At 42.6% G+C, this 12,966-nt stretch overlaps 1 protein-coding gene across 1 annotated transcript in view; it reads right to left on the bottom strand.

Moving 5' to 3' along the window:
* Positions 1-3,085: 3,085 nt before the first annotated feature.
* Positions 3,086-12,966, bottom strand: part of LOC129237421 (autophagy-related protein 9A) — a 61,491-nt gene continuing 51,610 nt past the window's right edge. Inside the window, exon 14 of the mRNA XM_054872167.1 lies at positions 3,086-3,367. Coding sequence (XP_054728142.1) covers positions 3,248-3,367 — 120 coding nt within the window. The 3' untranslated portion in view covers positions 3,086-3,247. The remainder of the gene's footprint in view (positions 3,368-12,966) is intronic.

The raw sequence follows: 12,966 nt of genomic DNA, 5'->3' as shown, positions 1-12,966 counted from the left end.
AGGTTGTGCTATTGCAATGTTTGTTACAGTGACTTCAACATAATTAATCACTAATAAAAATGACATACTTGTATTCTAAACTTCGTACCACATTGCGCACATGGTGTCCAAAGCTGAAATTCTATGCTTAGCGATTACAAAAACAAAATAGTAAATTCGTACGCCAAAAAGAAATTCATTCATAAGTTAGAACTCATATTTCTAGGAGCAAAGTACTCAGAATCGCGTTAGCGGTTATCGCGTCCATCAAGAAGAAGAAAAACAAACTATCTTCATTCATAAAGCGATAATAATATAAAATAAGCAACAAGAAGTTTATAAAAAAATTCAGTCCCGGACATTTCAATAGTAAATGGAAATAGGAAAATGTCGAAGCGATTATTTATTGTTTTCTCAAAGTAGGTAAATATTAAATCAATATATCTTTACGTATATGGTTCTCCAATTGTACAAAAACATATGTACTATATATAGCCACAAAGGTAGAAACTTACTCTGCAATAGAAGTGTCTTGATGTTGTTCCACAAATGGAGGGACCTACAGTTTCAAGCCGACTCCGAACGGCAGATATTTTTTATGAGGAGCTTTTTCATGGCAGAAATACACTCGGAGGTTTGCCATTGCCTGCGGAGGGGCGACCGTTCTTAGAAAAGATTTTTGGTGTTTTACCGAGATTCGAACCGGCGTTCTCTCTGTGAATTCCGAATGGTAGTCACGCACCAACCCATTCGGCTGCGGCGGCCGCCTGGCTAAATTATCCATTACCAACACGATATATTTGGATGAGGGCGGAGGGAGAGGGAGCGAGGCACCACTCACCACACCCAATAGAAAGAGCAAGGTCACACCATTTTAACGATGAAAGTCCCAACCTCCTCGGGTCCCTATAGAACTTCCAGGAAAAGCTTAAAAATTAGGTTTTTTACGACCGTATTTACATCTTGTACTTAAATATCGTTGAAGAGAAATGTATTTATAAAACAATTGTTAGCCCAGCAAGCATTTAACTTAGGTTTTGTAATTCACACTCTTTATGAAAATGTTGCATTATCGTAAAATTTTTAAGTGACCCTGGCGAAAAACTTATTATTTTGTATAAAAATGTTATTTTATAATATTTTTTTTTTTATATTTTGGAGCATGTATATAATTTGTATTTTAAAACAAAACGGCGCCGCCGGCGAAAATTTGAACTAAAAATCGCGGAATTTTGTATTCCAAATTTTCACTATTTATGAAAATATTTTTTGTTTTGTAACATATGTATATATATGTACATATGTATGTACATTTCCAAACAGAAAAGCGCCACGATTTCTTAGTCCTAATTTTCACTATTTTTGAAAATAATGATTTATCGAAGGCCTAAGGTTAATTTAACTCTTTTAAAAACTACAAAAGTTCTATCGAACCTCATTGTTGGTTGACTGGGTTTTTTCGATTTCGCTTTATCCTTTTCTCATTATCAGTTTTTCGCCACGTTCAGAAGAATGAAATGAAGAATAGAATTTTAATAAAATTCGTATATTATTATAAAATAACTTTAAATCAAATCTTGACTTAATAAGGAGTGTTTATAAGTGATTATCGTTACTTCTCTGTGCTTGTATTTAAGTAAAATGAGCGTATGTAGTAGGGTATTTTTTCAAGCTTACACAAAAATTAAGCATTTCAACGTTAAATATTGCTATTAATTCTTAATGGTAATTTATAAAAAGTACTACATTATACATCAAAAAGCTGATATAGTTCCTACATTTGTGTGTTATAATTTTTAAATTCGATCCACGCACTTAGACATTATAAGAAAATTTATCGTGGTAGGATTGGAAAGCCAACCCACATTCCGCCTTCGGATGCATTCAATAATAAATCTGTTCGCGAAGTTTATGGAGCACTTCGTCCAATTTACGTGCGGTTACTGGCGGCGTCATCGGTCTTTAGTTTTTTTCGAAATGAGGAAGGAATTGCCGTTACGGTGAATGACGAGCGCTATCGAGCTATGCTGACTGAATTTTTATCAGCTAAACATCGACGACAGTTGGTCACAACAAGACGGCGCAACTTGATATACAGTGCTCTTAACTTATATGTAGCTGAGGTGGGCATATGCAGGATATCATATTCAAAAAATAAATGAAATTGTATACCATAAAATAAAATGAAGTTATACGAGTATATGAGTATTATAATAAGAAAAAATTAATTCCAAAAATATTTCTGTTTGGTATTATCATTTTAAATTCACAAGCTCTTAAAAACCCCCGACAATTGAAAAGTTGTGCGTCATAGACTTTGCGTTCAAAATACAAAAATATTGAAACCGAAAACACAGAAATCTAAAAATACTCTGATACAATTTATGAGTTATGTTTTTTATGCATTTCCTATTAGATGCGATTTCATTTTTTAATAATCCTTTCGCCTTGAACTAACTAAACCCAAATTTAGAGGTGAGAGGATGGTGTGAAATTATAAGGGCTGTAATTTTTTGTAAATAGACAATTTTAGTTAGTAAACCCAAATAGACAATTTTTAGATATAAGTTTTTAATAATAAAACGAACAACTGTAATTGGTAAAAGTTGTTGATAATATATTAAAAGCAAATGTACGTCAGCTTAACCGCAGCCTCTCTCGTCTTGGACCAGTGGATTATCCACCAAGATCACATTTTTGGACTTTTATTTGTGGGGGTATGTAAAGTCCAAAGGCTTTGTGGATACACCAGCTTCGATTGAGGTATTGGAAGCCAACCTTACTAAAGTTATTCACAAGATACCGACCGAAGTTCTCCAGCGAGTAATTAAAAATTGAATTCTAACGAGGAGCTTTTTCATGACAGAAATACACTCGGAGGTTGGTCATTGTCTGCCTAGGGGCGACCGCTATAGGAAACAATTTTTCATGTGTACGGAGATTCGAACCTGCGCACTCCCCATTGGTAGTCACGCTGCTACGGCGGCCGCGTCAAGGGCATACATCACAAAATAAATGAAATTCTAATATATTTCGTTAAACTTTTGAGTAATTTAATATATGTTTTATTTAAAAACAATATTAAAAAAATTGTTCATTTTTTTTAAATACATCATATATTTAATGCTATTAAAATACAGAAAAATAAAAGTTTTCTAAATACGTATACAAAACTGTATATACATCCCCATGATGGGATTGAATTGAGAAAAAAACTAAATAAAGTATTTCTATTTTTAATTTCTACTTATATCCAATCTTCTTCCTGCTATGATCGTACATTACCGAGAAGTGGGGTGTCTTCTGCTGCACTTGAAACAATAATTGTTTTCTTTGAAGTACTAGGCCCTGTCTCCTGATCCGGAGTAGTTTCTGCTTTAGGCGTGGTCTGCAAATAAAAGTATACAATTTATTTTATACAGAAATATTGTTAGGAAACTTGCAAACTTTTTAATGATTTTACAGTTTTTTAATTCAACATGGTAATATTAAACCTAATTTAACTAACGAATTCAATTAATTTTGCTAGTTAAGTGGCGTCCCTATTTACAAATTATTCTGTATTAGTGTTCCTAAATATCTTTTGTTCTATCCCTATACTGTAATATTTTAATTACGTTATTTAATCTTCTTTCTTGTTTTTAAGTATTGTCTGCAAAATTTCAAAATACATACATATTTTTATGCAAAGATTTTCACAATAATTTCAGTTTATTCCAATAATATACCTACCTAATATGTTTTTCTACTTTAACGGAAGGAGTCAAATGCAACGTTATGTTAAAATTTCAAGGTAATGCGCATTCAACTATCGTGCTTTGAGATAACATACAGTCCGATACACTTCATTAGAGGCAATAATTTTTGTGGAAGAAAATGATTATTAAAGCAACCGTATTTAGCACTGACCAAATAAGAAAAAATAATAATAAAAATAAGAAATTTCGTTATTTTTTAATTTATTATTTAAAGCTTAATAGTTTGCGCTGCCACCTTGTGTAATTCATTTACATTATTAACATTAGAAAATACGTTGATGCACGGGTTTGTACAAATTTTCCAGATAGCCTAATGAAATTTCAGACCAGGCCGTTTTAATGATTCGAATTAAAGCTGTTTTGTCTTCAAATTGTTGCCCATTTTTATAAACCTTACGAGCAAGCCATATCCACAGATTTTCAATAATGTTCAGATCTGAGGAATACGGTTAACATGTTAAAGTTTCACTTGAAGTGTGTACAAGTACATTATCCTGCTGAAAGATTTAATCAATAGGTCCAAATGTTTCACGAATCTTTCCCGTCATTTTGTTGTCTAGAATTTTCAACTCAAACGCGCTATGGTACGATATTACTCCCCATACCATGACTTAAACTTCACGGCTCTGATATCGACGAGAGTACTTTTCCTCCTTTCTTAAATCATGGGAATAGTAATTGTATCTATTCGGCCCATCCACATTGAACTTTTTTCGTAACTCAATACTACTTCTTTCCACACACCGGGATCGTTATTTGTAGCAGAACTCCAAGACATGTGGTCCCTCGATGCAGCGTTCTTTGCGAAACATTTTCAAAGATGTATTTTTTTATATTTTTTGGCTTCAGATGTAGCACTTTCAGAATATCCTTTCGAACAGTTAATTTGCTGGCTGAAACATTTGCCATTTCCCTAATTTTTACTTTTGAAAGGGCGGAATTTGATGCGATTCTAAGGAGTTAAGGTCAAGACAAAGATTTGTCCTTTTAAACGATTTGTCCAAATAATGTAGCGTCTGAGCGCCTCTATACAAGTGAGCCAATAAATTAGGTACAATATTACAACTGCTGAAGTTCTACTACAGCGAAATACCGTTACATGAAATAATATTTCGATGCATGTTTATTTTCGAGCCTCATCATGTTGGTCTCCTTGCCGCGGGGATGAGGCTTAAGTGGTGATTTAGCCCTCATATCATGAAGGCTAACTCACCACGAACTAAGAGGGAAGCTCCATATGGGGATTGGATTGCCAGTTCGGCACTGAATGGCTAGCCAATCCCTATGAGGAGATCACCGTACCGACGTTCCCATCGTCCCTAACCCTGGTATCCCATCTTATCCTTTCCCTTCTCCCCCCTAATCCAGGGTGTTATGCGTTACCGTGCCCACTGGATGGTTTGCAGCCAGGGGTATCCGGCTGTATTCTAACGGCGCCCTCCTGATACCGGGTCACCTCAGGAGGTAGAATGACCTTGCCATGGCAGAGGGGACTGCCATGGTCGACGTTTCCCCTTTCCCCCCTAAAAATCTTAGTCCGCCACGCTTGCCACGTCGAGCAGCGCGGACGATAATGAACATATGAAATGCACAAAAAAACCGTAGCCTCGGATAAAGGCACACACAAAGCAAGACCCAACCCTACAGGAAGGTCAGGTCTTTCGTCAGGAAAGACCACACATACGAGCGGTGCCAAGCCCGTGGCTAAGCCAGGGCTTGGCTCTCACTCCGTCCCTTCGGGGATCGCCTCCACGGCAGCGAGGCCTATTACTGGTAGCCATCCCAACCCTGTCTCAAGACAAGTTGGTGATGACATCCCATCCACATCTGGGGTCAGGAGTAGACCCCCCCTCGCAACAAAACCTTCGGGAAGCAAGGACGGCCCTGTCCCAAGACAAGCCGAGCTTGCTGTCTCCGTCACTCCAGGCGACACGGGAACTCCAGAAGGAGTAACACCCAAATCGACGTCGGTGGCACCAGACCACATGGCTCAGCCAATGGTTTCTGGAGCTCGCCCTTCTGACACAATCACTGCCCCGGGTAGTACCCACCCCCGGAAGCAAATTAGTGGTTCAGAAAGGTACTACCGTACCAAGCGTTCAGCCTTCAGGATCCTGGAGAGACTGAAGGACACTAAACTAGAGGATCTGACGGAGGAGCAGTCAGACTCCAAAGCGTGGGCTGAAGCCTTCATAGCCGAACACCGGGAGAAGGCTAAAATGGACTCTGCGCAAGGTAAGCGCAAAAGGTCGAGTGAGGGGACATCGGCAGAAGCCAAAAGATCCAAGGTGTCCGCCACTCAAACAACCAAGGTTCTTAAAAAATCTTTTGCGGAAGTAGCGAAAGGAAGTCATATAAGGGCGGTGATTGATCGCAGTTCCCATGACGGTGCGATCACGCAAGCAAACTGGGATCTGATAAGCAGGAGTCTATGGAAAGTCTACAGGGACATCCTGCAAGAAAATCCAGGACCCCCACCCAGCTGCTCAGACGCGGGTTGGTTCCAATCACGCGTCAAATTAACCAGGTGCGCGGATCAACGATCGGTCGATCTGTACACTCTGGCAATTAAACGCATAGGGGAGCCTTGGCCAGGGGCCCGCCTCGACGTGGTCCTCCGTGAAGACATCCCCAATCGGCCAAGATCACGAGCCTGGATACCAGAGTTCCACACCGACCCAGAGGAAGTGTTGGAACTGCTCAAACTAGGCAACCCCGAGCTACCTACCAGCGATTGGAAAGTAGCAAAGATCGGCGAAGTGGATGGCAAGAGGAGACTAGCGGTGATCATCCTAAATGAGGAATCACTGGATCCACTTGCTAACTTGAAATGGAAGGTGAACTACGGCTTCCAATCACTGACACTCCATGTCTACAGACAGGATGTAGCCAGTAAGGACAGCTCCGCAGATAACTTGACGTCATCCGCGGAGGAGAAGACGGTTGCGTTAGACAACCTAACGGACGACGAGGTGGCATCCAATTCCGGTATGGTAGGCGAACTCTTCCGAAGGGTTACCCTAGAGGATATGGGGGAATATTCCGATCTCTCAGACGCTCTGGAGGACGAGGAATATATTCCCACTTCCTCTGACGAGGAGATCGCTGACCAAACCGTGGTTGGCTGTCATCTAACAACGCACACCAACGATGGTGGGGGTTGTACAGATCAACCTCCACCACAGTAAGGCGGCCTCAGCCGCACTCATCCTCCGTCTCGCTGAAAGAGAAGAGGAAATCGCTCTCATCCAAGAACCATGGGTCATAAAAGATCGGGTTTGCGGGTTGAGTAACAAAGATTTTAAACTGGTCTATGTCACCGACAAAGGTAAACCCAGGTCGTGTATACTAGTGAAAAAACATATTAATGTATTCTTATTGATGCAATTCAGCGATGCGGACAACGCAGTAGTATCAGTGGAGTCCTGCGGAAGGACAATATGGCTTGCCTCGTCCTATATGGCACATGACGCGGTACAACCACCACCATCTCCACTCCTAAGAGGTGCAACAGAGGAAGCCGCGAGACGTGGCATACCACTAATCCTGGGCGCAGATGCAAATGCTCACCATCATGTCTGGGGTAGTACAGACACTAACGAACGCGGTGAGTACATTTTTGAATTCATCATGTGTAACTATCTTCATATTAGCAATATAGGCGACTCCCCTACCTTCGTAACAGCTACTAGAAGGGAAGTTCTGGACATTACGTGTGTCAATGAACGGGGGTCACAAATTATAAGAGATTGGAGAGTGTCTAAAGACAACTCCTTCTCAGACCATAGGTACCTAACGTATAGCATTGAATTACCAATCAAACTGTGTAAACCGGTCGTGAATCGCAAACGCACAAACTGGGGTATGTTCGAAAATATTGTAGCCAACAACCTTACGGGCATGACATACCAAATTAACTCCGAGCTACAACTCGACTCTACTGTTGATGAACTGACTTCAGCATTTCAACAGGCTGCGAAAGCAGCCTGCCCTCCAAGGACGAAAAGAGGCAAACCGAAACCTCTATGGTGGTCCACAGACATAGCAGACCTAAGAAGAGAATGCAGAACCAAGTATAACGAAGCGAGAAGAACTAACTCGTGGGATGGATACAAAGACTGTCAACGCAGATTTAAGTATGCCATTAGGGCAGCTAAAACGGCGTCTTGGAGAGATTTCTGTCAAAAGATAGATAGTACCTCTGAGACAAGTAGACTCAGGAAAGTTATATCAATGAGCCACAGCAACCCTAGTTACCTCATCAAAGAGGACGGCAATTGGACAACTAATAGTGAAGAAACACTAGAATTACTATTGCAGACACACTTCCCAGGTTGTCTATGCAATGAAGATGGTAGAACTCATCTTACAGTTCTCAATGAGGGTCCTCCAATAGACTTTATTACGGAAGACAATATAAAATCTGCCATTGGCAGTTTCAAACCTTATAAATCGCCGGGACCAGATGGAATCATCCCCGCCGACCTGCAACACACAATTAGTATGATTGCACCCAGCCTCGTCTCAATTTTTGAGGCAGTAGTACGACTTAGTTATATCCCCAAGAAATGGGCGGAAGTAAAAGTGGTCTTCATTCCCAAAGCAGGAAAAACCACACATACGAGACCGAAGGACTACAGGCCGATCAGCCTATCATCCTTCCTGTTAAAAACTTTAGAAAGATTGCTAGATGGGCACATCAAGGGGAAGATTGGCAACAAGCTATCACCTTCCCAACATGCATACAGCAAAGGCAAATCAGTAGAGACGGCGCTTCACTCGCTGGTCGACACGATTGAGAAATCACTTCACTACAAGGAATACACCCTGGCTGTCTTTCTAGACATCGAGGGTGCTTTCAATAACATACACCCGGAAGCAATTACCAAATCGCTAACAGAAATGGGAGTAAACAGAGCGCTCGTCTCGCTCATAGAGCGAATGCTAGTCGGGCGGACGATTCGCGCAGATTTGGGTGAAACATTCATCAAGAAATTTCCGATCAGGGGCACACCGCAGGGTGGGGTAATCTCTCCACTTCTATGGAACCTGACCGTCAATAATCTCCTTCAGGAGCTAGAAAAAATGGGAGGTAAGGTAATCTCATACGCAGATGATATTGTAATAGCAATCTCTGGCAAACACCTTCCAACTATGTGTGATCTTCAACAAAGAGCCCTCAACAGACTATCACTATGGTGCAAGAGTCGAGGACTAGAAGTAAATCCGGGAAAAACGGAACTGATACTGTTTAGCAGGAAACACAAAACACCTGCTCTTCAACAAATTCTTTTGGGGGGAAAACCCCTTAAAGTAACAGAAAACGCTAAATACCTAGGACTTGTACTAGATAGGAAGCTAAATTGGGGACTCACAGTCGCAGACAGAGTACGCAAAGCTACGACGGCGCTATACTCCTGTGGAAGGCTCGTTGGGAAAAAATGGGGTTTGAAGCCCAGTATGATACACTGGCTGTACACAGCAGTAATTAGGCCAATTCTCTACTACGGTATTGCAATATGGTGGAACGCCCTGGAGAAGGGCGTGAACATCAAAAGGGTTGACAGGGTCCAAAGACTTGCATCTGTTCTTATCACCGGTGCAATGTCAACCACACCGTCGAAAGCACTAAATGTGATACTAAACTTCCTTCCAGTAGACCTGCAGGCAAAGTACATGGCGCGCAGTGCAGCAATAAGGCTGAGCACTTTAAGTAAGTGGTCAAACACAATTTATGGCCACGGCAAAATCCTGGATGGCACATTGGGACTTCCCAGACAGGTGGACTACACAATTCCGCCTACACTTGCCACTACAACGTTCGTGACCCTCCTACCCACGAGGGAAGAGTGGGAGCGTGACGTGGTAAGACAGGGCGAGTCCATCCATGTATACACAGATGGCTCAAAGCTCGATGGCAGGGTGGGCGGGGGTGTGTATTCCGAGCATCTGGGGATTTCCTTCAGTTTTCGGCTCCCCAACTACTGTAGTGTCTTTCAGGCTGAGCTGATGGCAATAATGAAAGCCGTGACACTGGTACAGTGTGATGCGATATCTGGTGATGATATCTACATTTTCACTGATAGCCAGGCGGCGATAAAATCCCTCACTAAACAGTCGACAACCTCTAAGGTAGCCATGAAATGCCGCACATCTCTTAACGAGATGGCTGAGTCATTTCACCTAACGATAGCATGGGTTCCTGGCCATTGCGACATAGAGGGGAACTGCAGAGCTGATGAACTCGCGAAAATCGGCACCAAACTGACTGATGAGCACATAGACACTGATATAGGTATACCCTTGCAAACATGTAGACTACATATCCACGAGGAAATTGTAAGTATAGCGAATGAAAGATGGCGAAACGAAGCCACTTGCAAAATAGCCCGACAGATGTGGCCGACTCTCAATGCTAAACGCACAGAACTACTACTAAGGAGAGACAAACATAGTCTCAACATACTGACTTCAGTCATAACTGGGCACTGCCTAATTGGTAGGCACGCCCAGAGAATGGGTGTGCAAACACATGACTTCTGCAGAAGTTGTCTAGACGAGGAAGAGGAAGAGACGATTTCGCACCTTCTGTGCCATTGTCCTGCTCTATCCAGACGTAGACTTGCCAATTTGGGCAAACATTTCTTTAATGAACTGGAAGATCTCGGCTCTGTCGAAATCAAGGATCTAGCAAAATTTTTGAATAGTACACTGTGGTTTCAGGAGGGATAAGGGCTAGTTTCCCCAGGCGGCATCACAATGGGCTACGAGCCTGAGTGTGTTCACAATGGACAACCGCTTCAACCTAACCTAACCTTATTTTCGAGCAAAGTATACTCTTCACTGAAATTATCAGAAACCCTTGTGTTAATAGTGGTTGAGCAATAAAGTTCGTAGCGTTTTGAGCAACAAAGTTCGTAGCGTTTTTACCGACGACTTTATTAAAAAAAAACAAAAAACGTTTAAATAAGAAGTTGTTGAGCCAGACTTAAGGAAAGAGAGCGGAAAAGATGGTAATCGGTCGGTGCAAAGTCCGGAGAATACGGCGGATACTGAAGTACCTTCCATTCGCGCTGTTGTTGTAGCCTTATCAGTGTAGTGTAAATCACCGGTCGCCTGTGTCAAAGTTGAGCGGGTCTCGCGGGGAAGCTGGAACTCGACATCTGCTGTAGGTGGTAGTTGGATTCCGATTACGGCATTCGGTGGTCGGGAGCTTAAAAAGGTGCTAACGCTCCCCCGATGAGCGTTCGTTTATTGTCTGTCTAAACCCTGTCTGGTCCAGCAGTTGTCTGTTCGTTTTGCCCTGGAGCTCGTCGGTGTAATTGAGGAGGAGGCTTCTGACCCGGCTTCAGCCCAAGCAGGTGCCTACATGGATGAAACCTGCAGTAGCACCTAAGCAGCAACTGTTTCCTGAGCAGCTAGTTGTGCTCCTTTACAGGTAGCATAGCGTAGTTTAGAACCGGCCGGCCTTAAATGTCTATAGCAAAATTTCTTTGTCTTTGCCCCAAGTGCTGCCGGCAAGCGATTTGAGGACCTTGTTACGATTTTGGTCTTAAGTGCCAATTGCGGTTATATGCGCAGAGAAGGAGAGCAAACTGCCAAAGGTTAAGCCCAAAATTTCGGGATTGCTAACAGTCGGAATTGGTGTGTCATCGGCTTTTACCTTGAGTTGCAGTTTGACTTTCTTTGTCCAGGTGGTAAAGAGGGTCGCCGTGGGCTTAGTGGGGAAAAGTTGAAGATTCCTCGCAGTGAAAAAGCGAGAAAGGTCGGTGAGGTAGACGTTCACTTCGGCGAACAGGTCATTAATGCCATTGCCTGACGCTATTATCGTGCAGTCGTCAGCGTATGAGACCAGGGAGACTCCCTATGTTTGGATGTTTGGTCAACCCTGGCGCGGGAGTGTCGATTGAAAAATATCATCTAGTAGCGTGGAATGGCTGACATTATTGAAAGTCTTCTTCAAATCCAACGCTACTAGGGTAGTCCGCTCGTAGGGAAGGCTTTGATTAAGCCCGCGGTTTATGTGGGCGTTTATGACGGTGAGTGCTGTGAGCTCATCGGAAACCAAGCCAGCTGTTTCGTGAAGAGTGGGAGTAAGAGGGGTCCAAGTGTTTTCATTACTGGGGAAAGGAGAGTTATCGGCCGATAAGATTCCCCGTGGTTCGCGGGTTTCTAAGGTTTGGGAACACTCTCCCTGATTTCCACTTCTTTGGAATAATGAGAATGGCCAAGGACAGATTGAAAACCCTTGTGTGATACTTTACACCCAATGGACCCGGCCTTTTCAGCATTAGCATGTTAAGTCCGTCATCTTTTGATGACTTGGGTTTATTGATGGCCCACTGAGCCTCATCACAAAAGAAAGCAAGTGGCGCACTGTTGTTCGGAAGTTTGAGCAGCGGTCTAGTGGCACTACGTTTGGATCTGTCGACCGGAGGATGCAGTATGAATTGCCGGCTAAACTAGCTCGCGCATCTTTTCGGGTCCTATGAAGAGCAACCGTTAAAGGTGATATCCACCTTGTCCTTGTGCTTCGTCGGGTTCGACAGGGACCTTACGGTGGACCTGAGTTTACTCACTCTAGTGGTGAAGTTGTCGTTCGCCTACGCATACATCGGAGGGGATGGGAAGAGCGGCGAAGGTGTTCTTAGTGAATTCAGCATGTGAAGTTAATATATAACCGGTGATTCGCGGAAACAAAGTCGACAGACCTCTCAATCGAGACGATAATGAGCAAGTGGTCTGATGCAAGCAATAGCATAGGTCGTCACGTTATGCTATTTATCAGACCCGCGCGAGCTTTGTTATGTCAGGCGAGCTGCTACAATTGCCCCCTACCCTGGTAGGGGTGTCGTTTTTGTTTTGTTTTGTTTGTTTGCTAACAGTAGGGGTGTCGTCATTCATAGTACAAAATGTCGAATCGTCTATCTGCTCTGCAAATTAAGGTCCCTTTTGATAATTTGGTAGGCTTGAGTGCTAAAGATCGTGATACGCTGTCACCTACCACTAATCGGTTTTCACCTCTGATGAGCGCACCTATGTCAGGGTGATATCTACCCGGGCAGCAGGTGATAAGGAGTATATATATTAGGGCGGGTCGATTTAAAAATCGCTCATTGCTCTGTGAAAATCATATTCTAGGGATCAAAATAAGAAACTTTGCCGAACCATACCTCTAAAACTAATTCTGATGTCCTTGAACACTTTGTCAATGAACGTGCAAAATTTG

The sequence above is a fragment of the Anastrepha obliqua genome, chromosome 2, assembly GCF_027943255.1.
Source record: "Anastrepha obliqua isolate idAnaObli1 chromosome 2, idAnaObli1_1.0, whole genome shotgun sequence".
Lineage (NCBI taxonomy): Eukaryota > Metazoa > Arthropoda > Insecta > Diptera > Tephritidae > Anastrepha > Anastrepha obliqua.
Note: the sequence above shows the minus strand (reverse complement) of the source record. Positions and strands in the feature narration are given on the sequence as shown.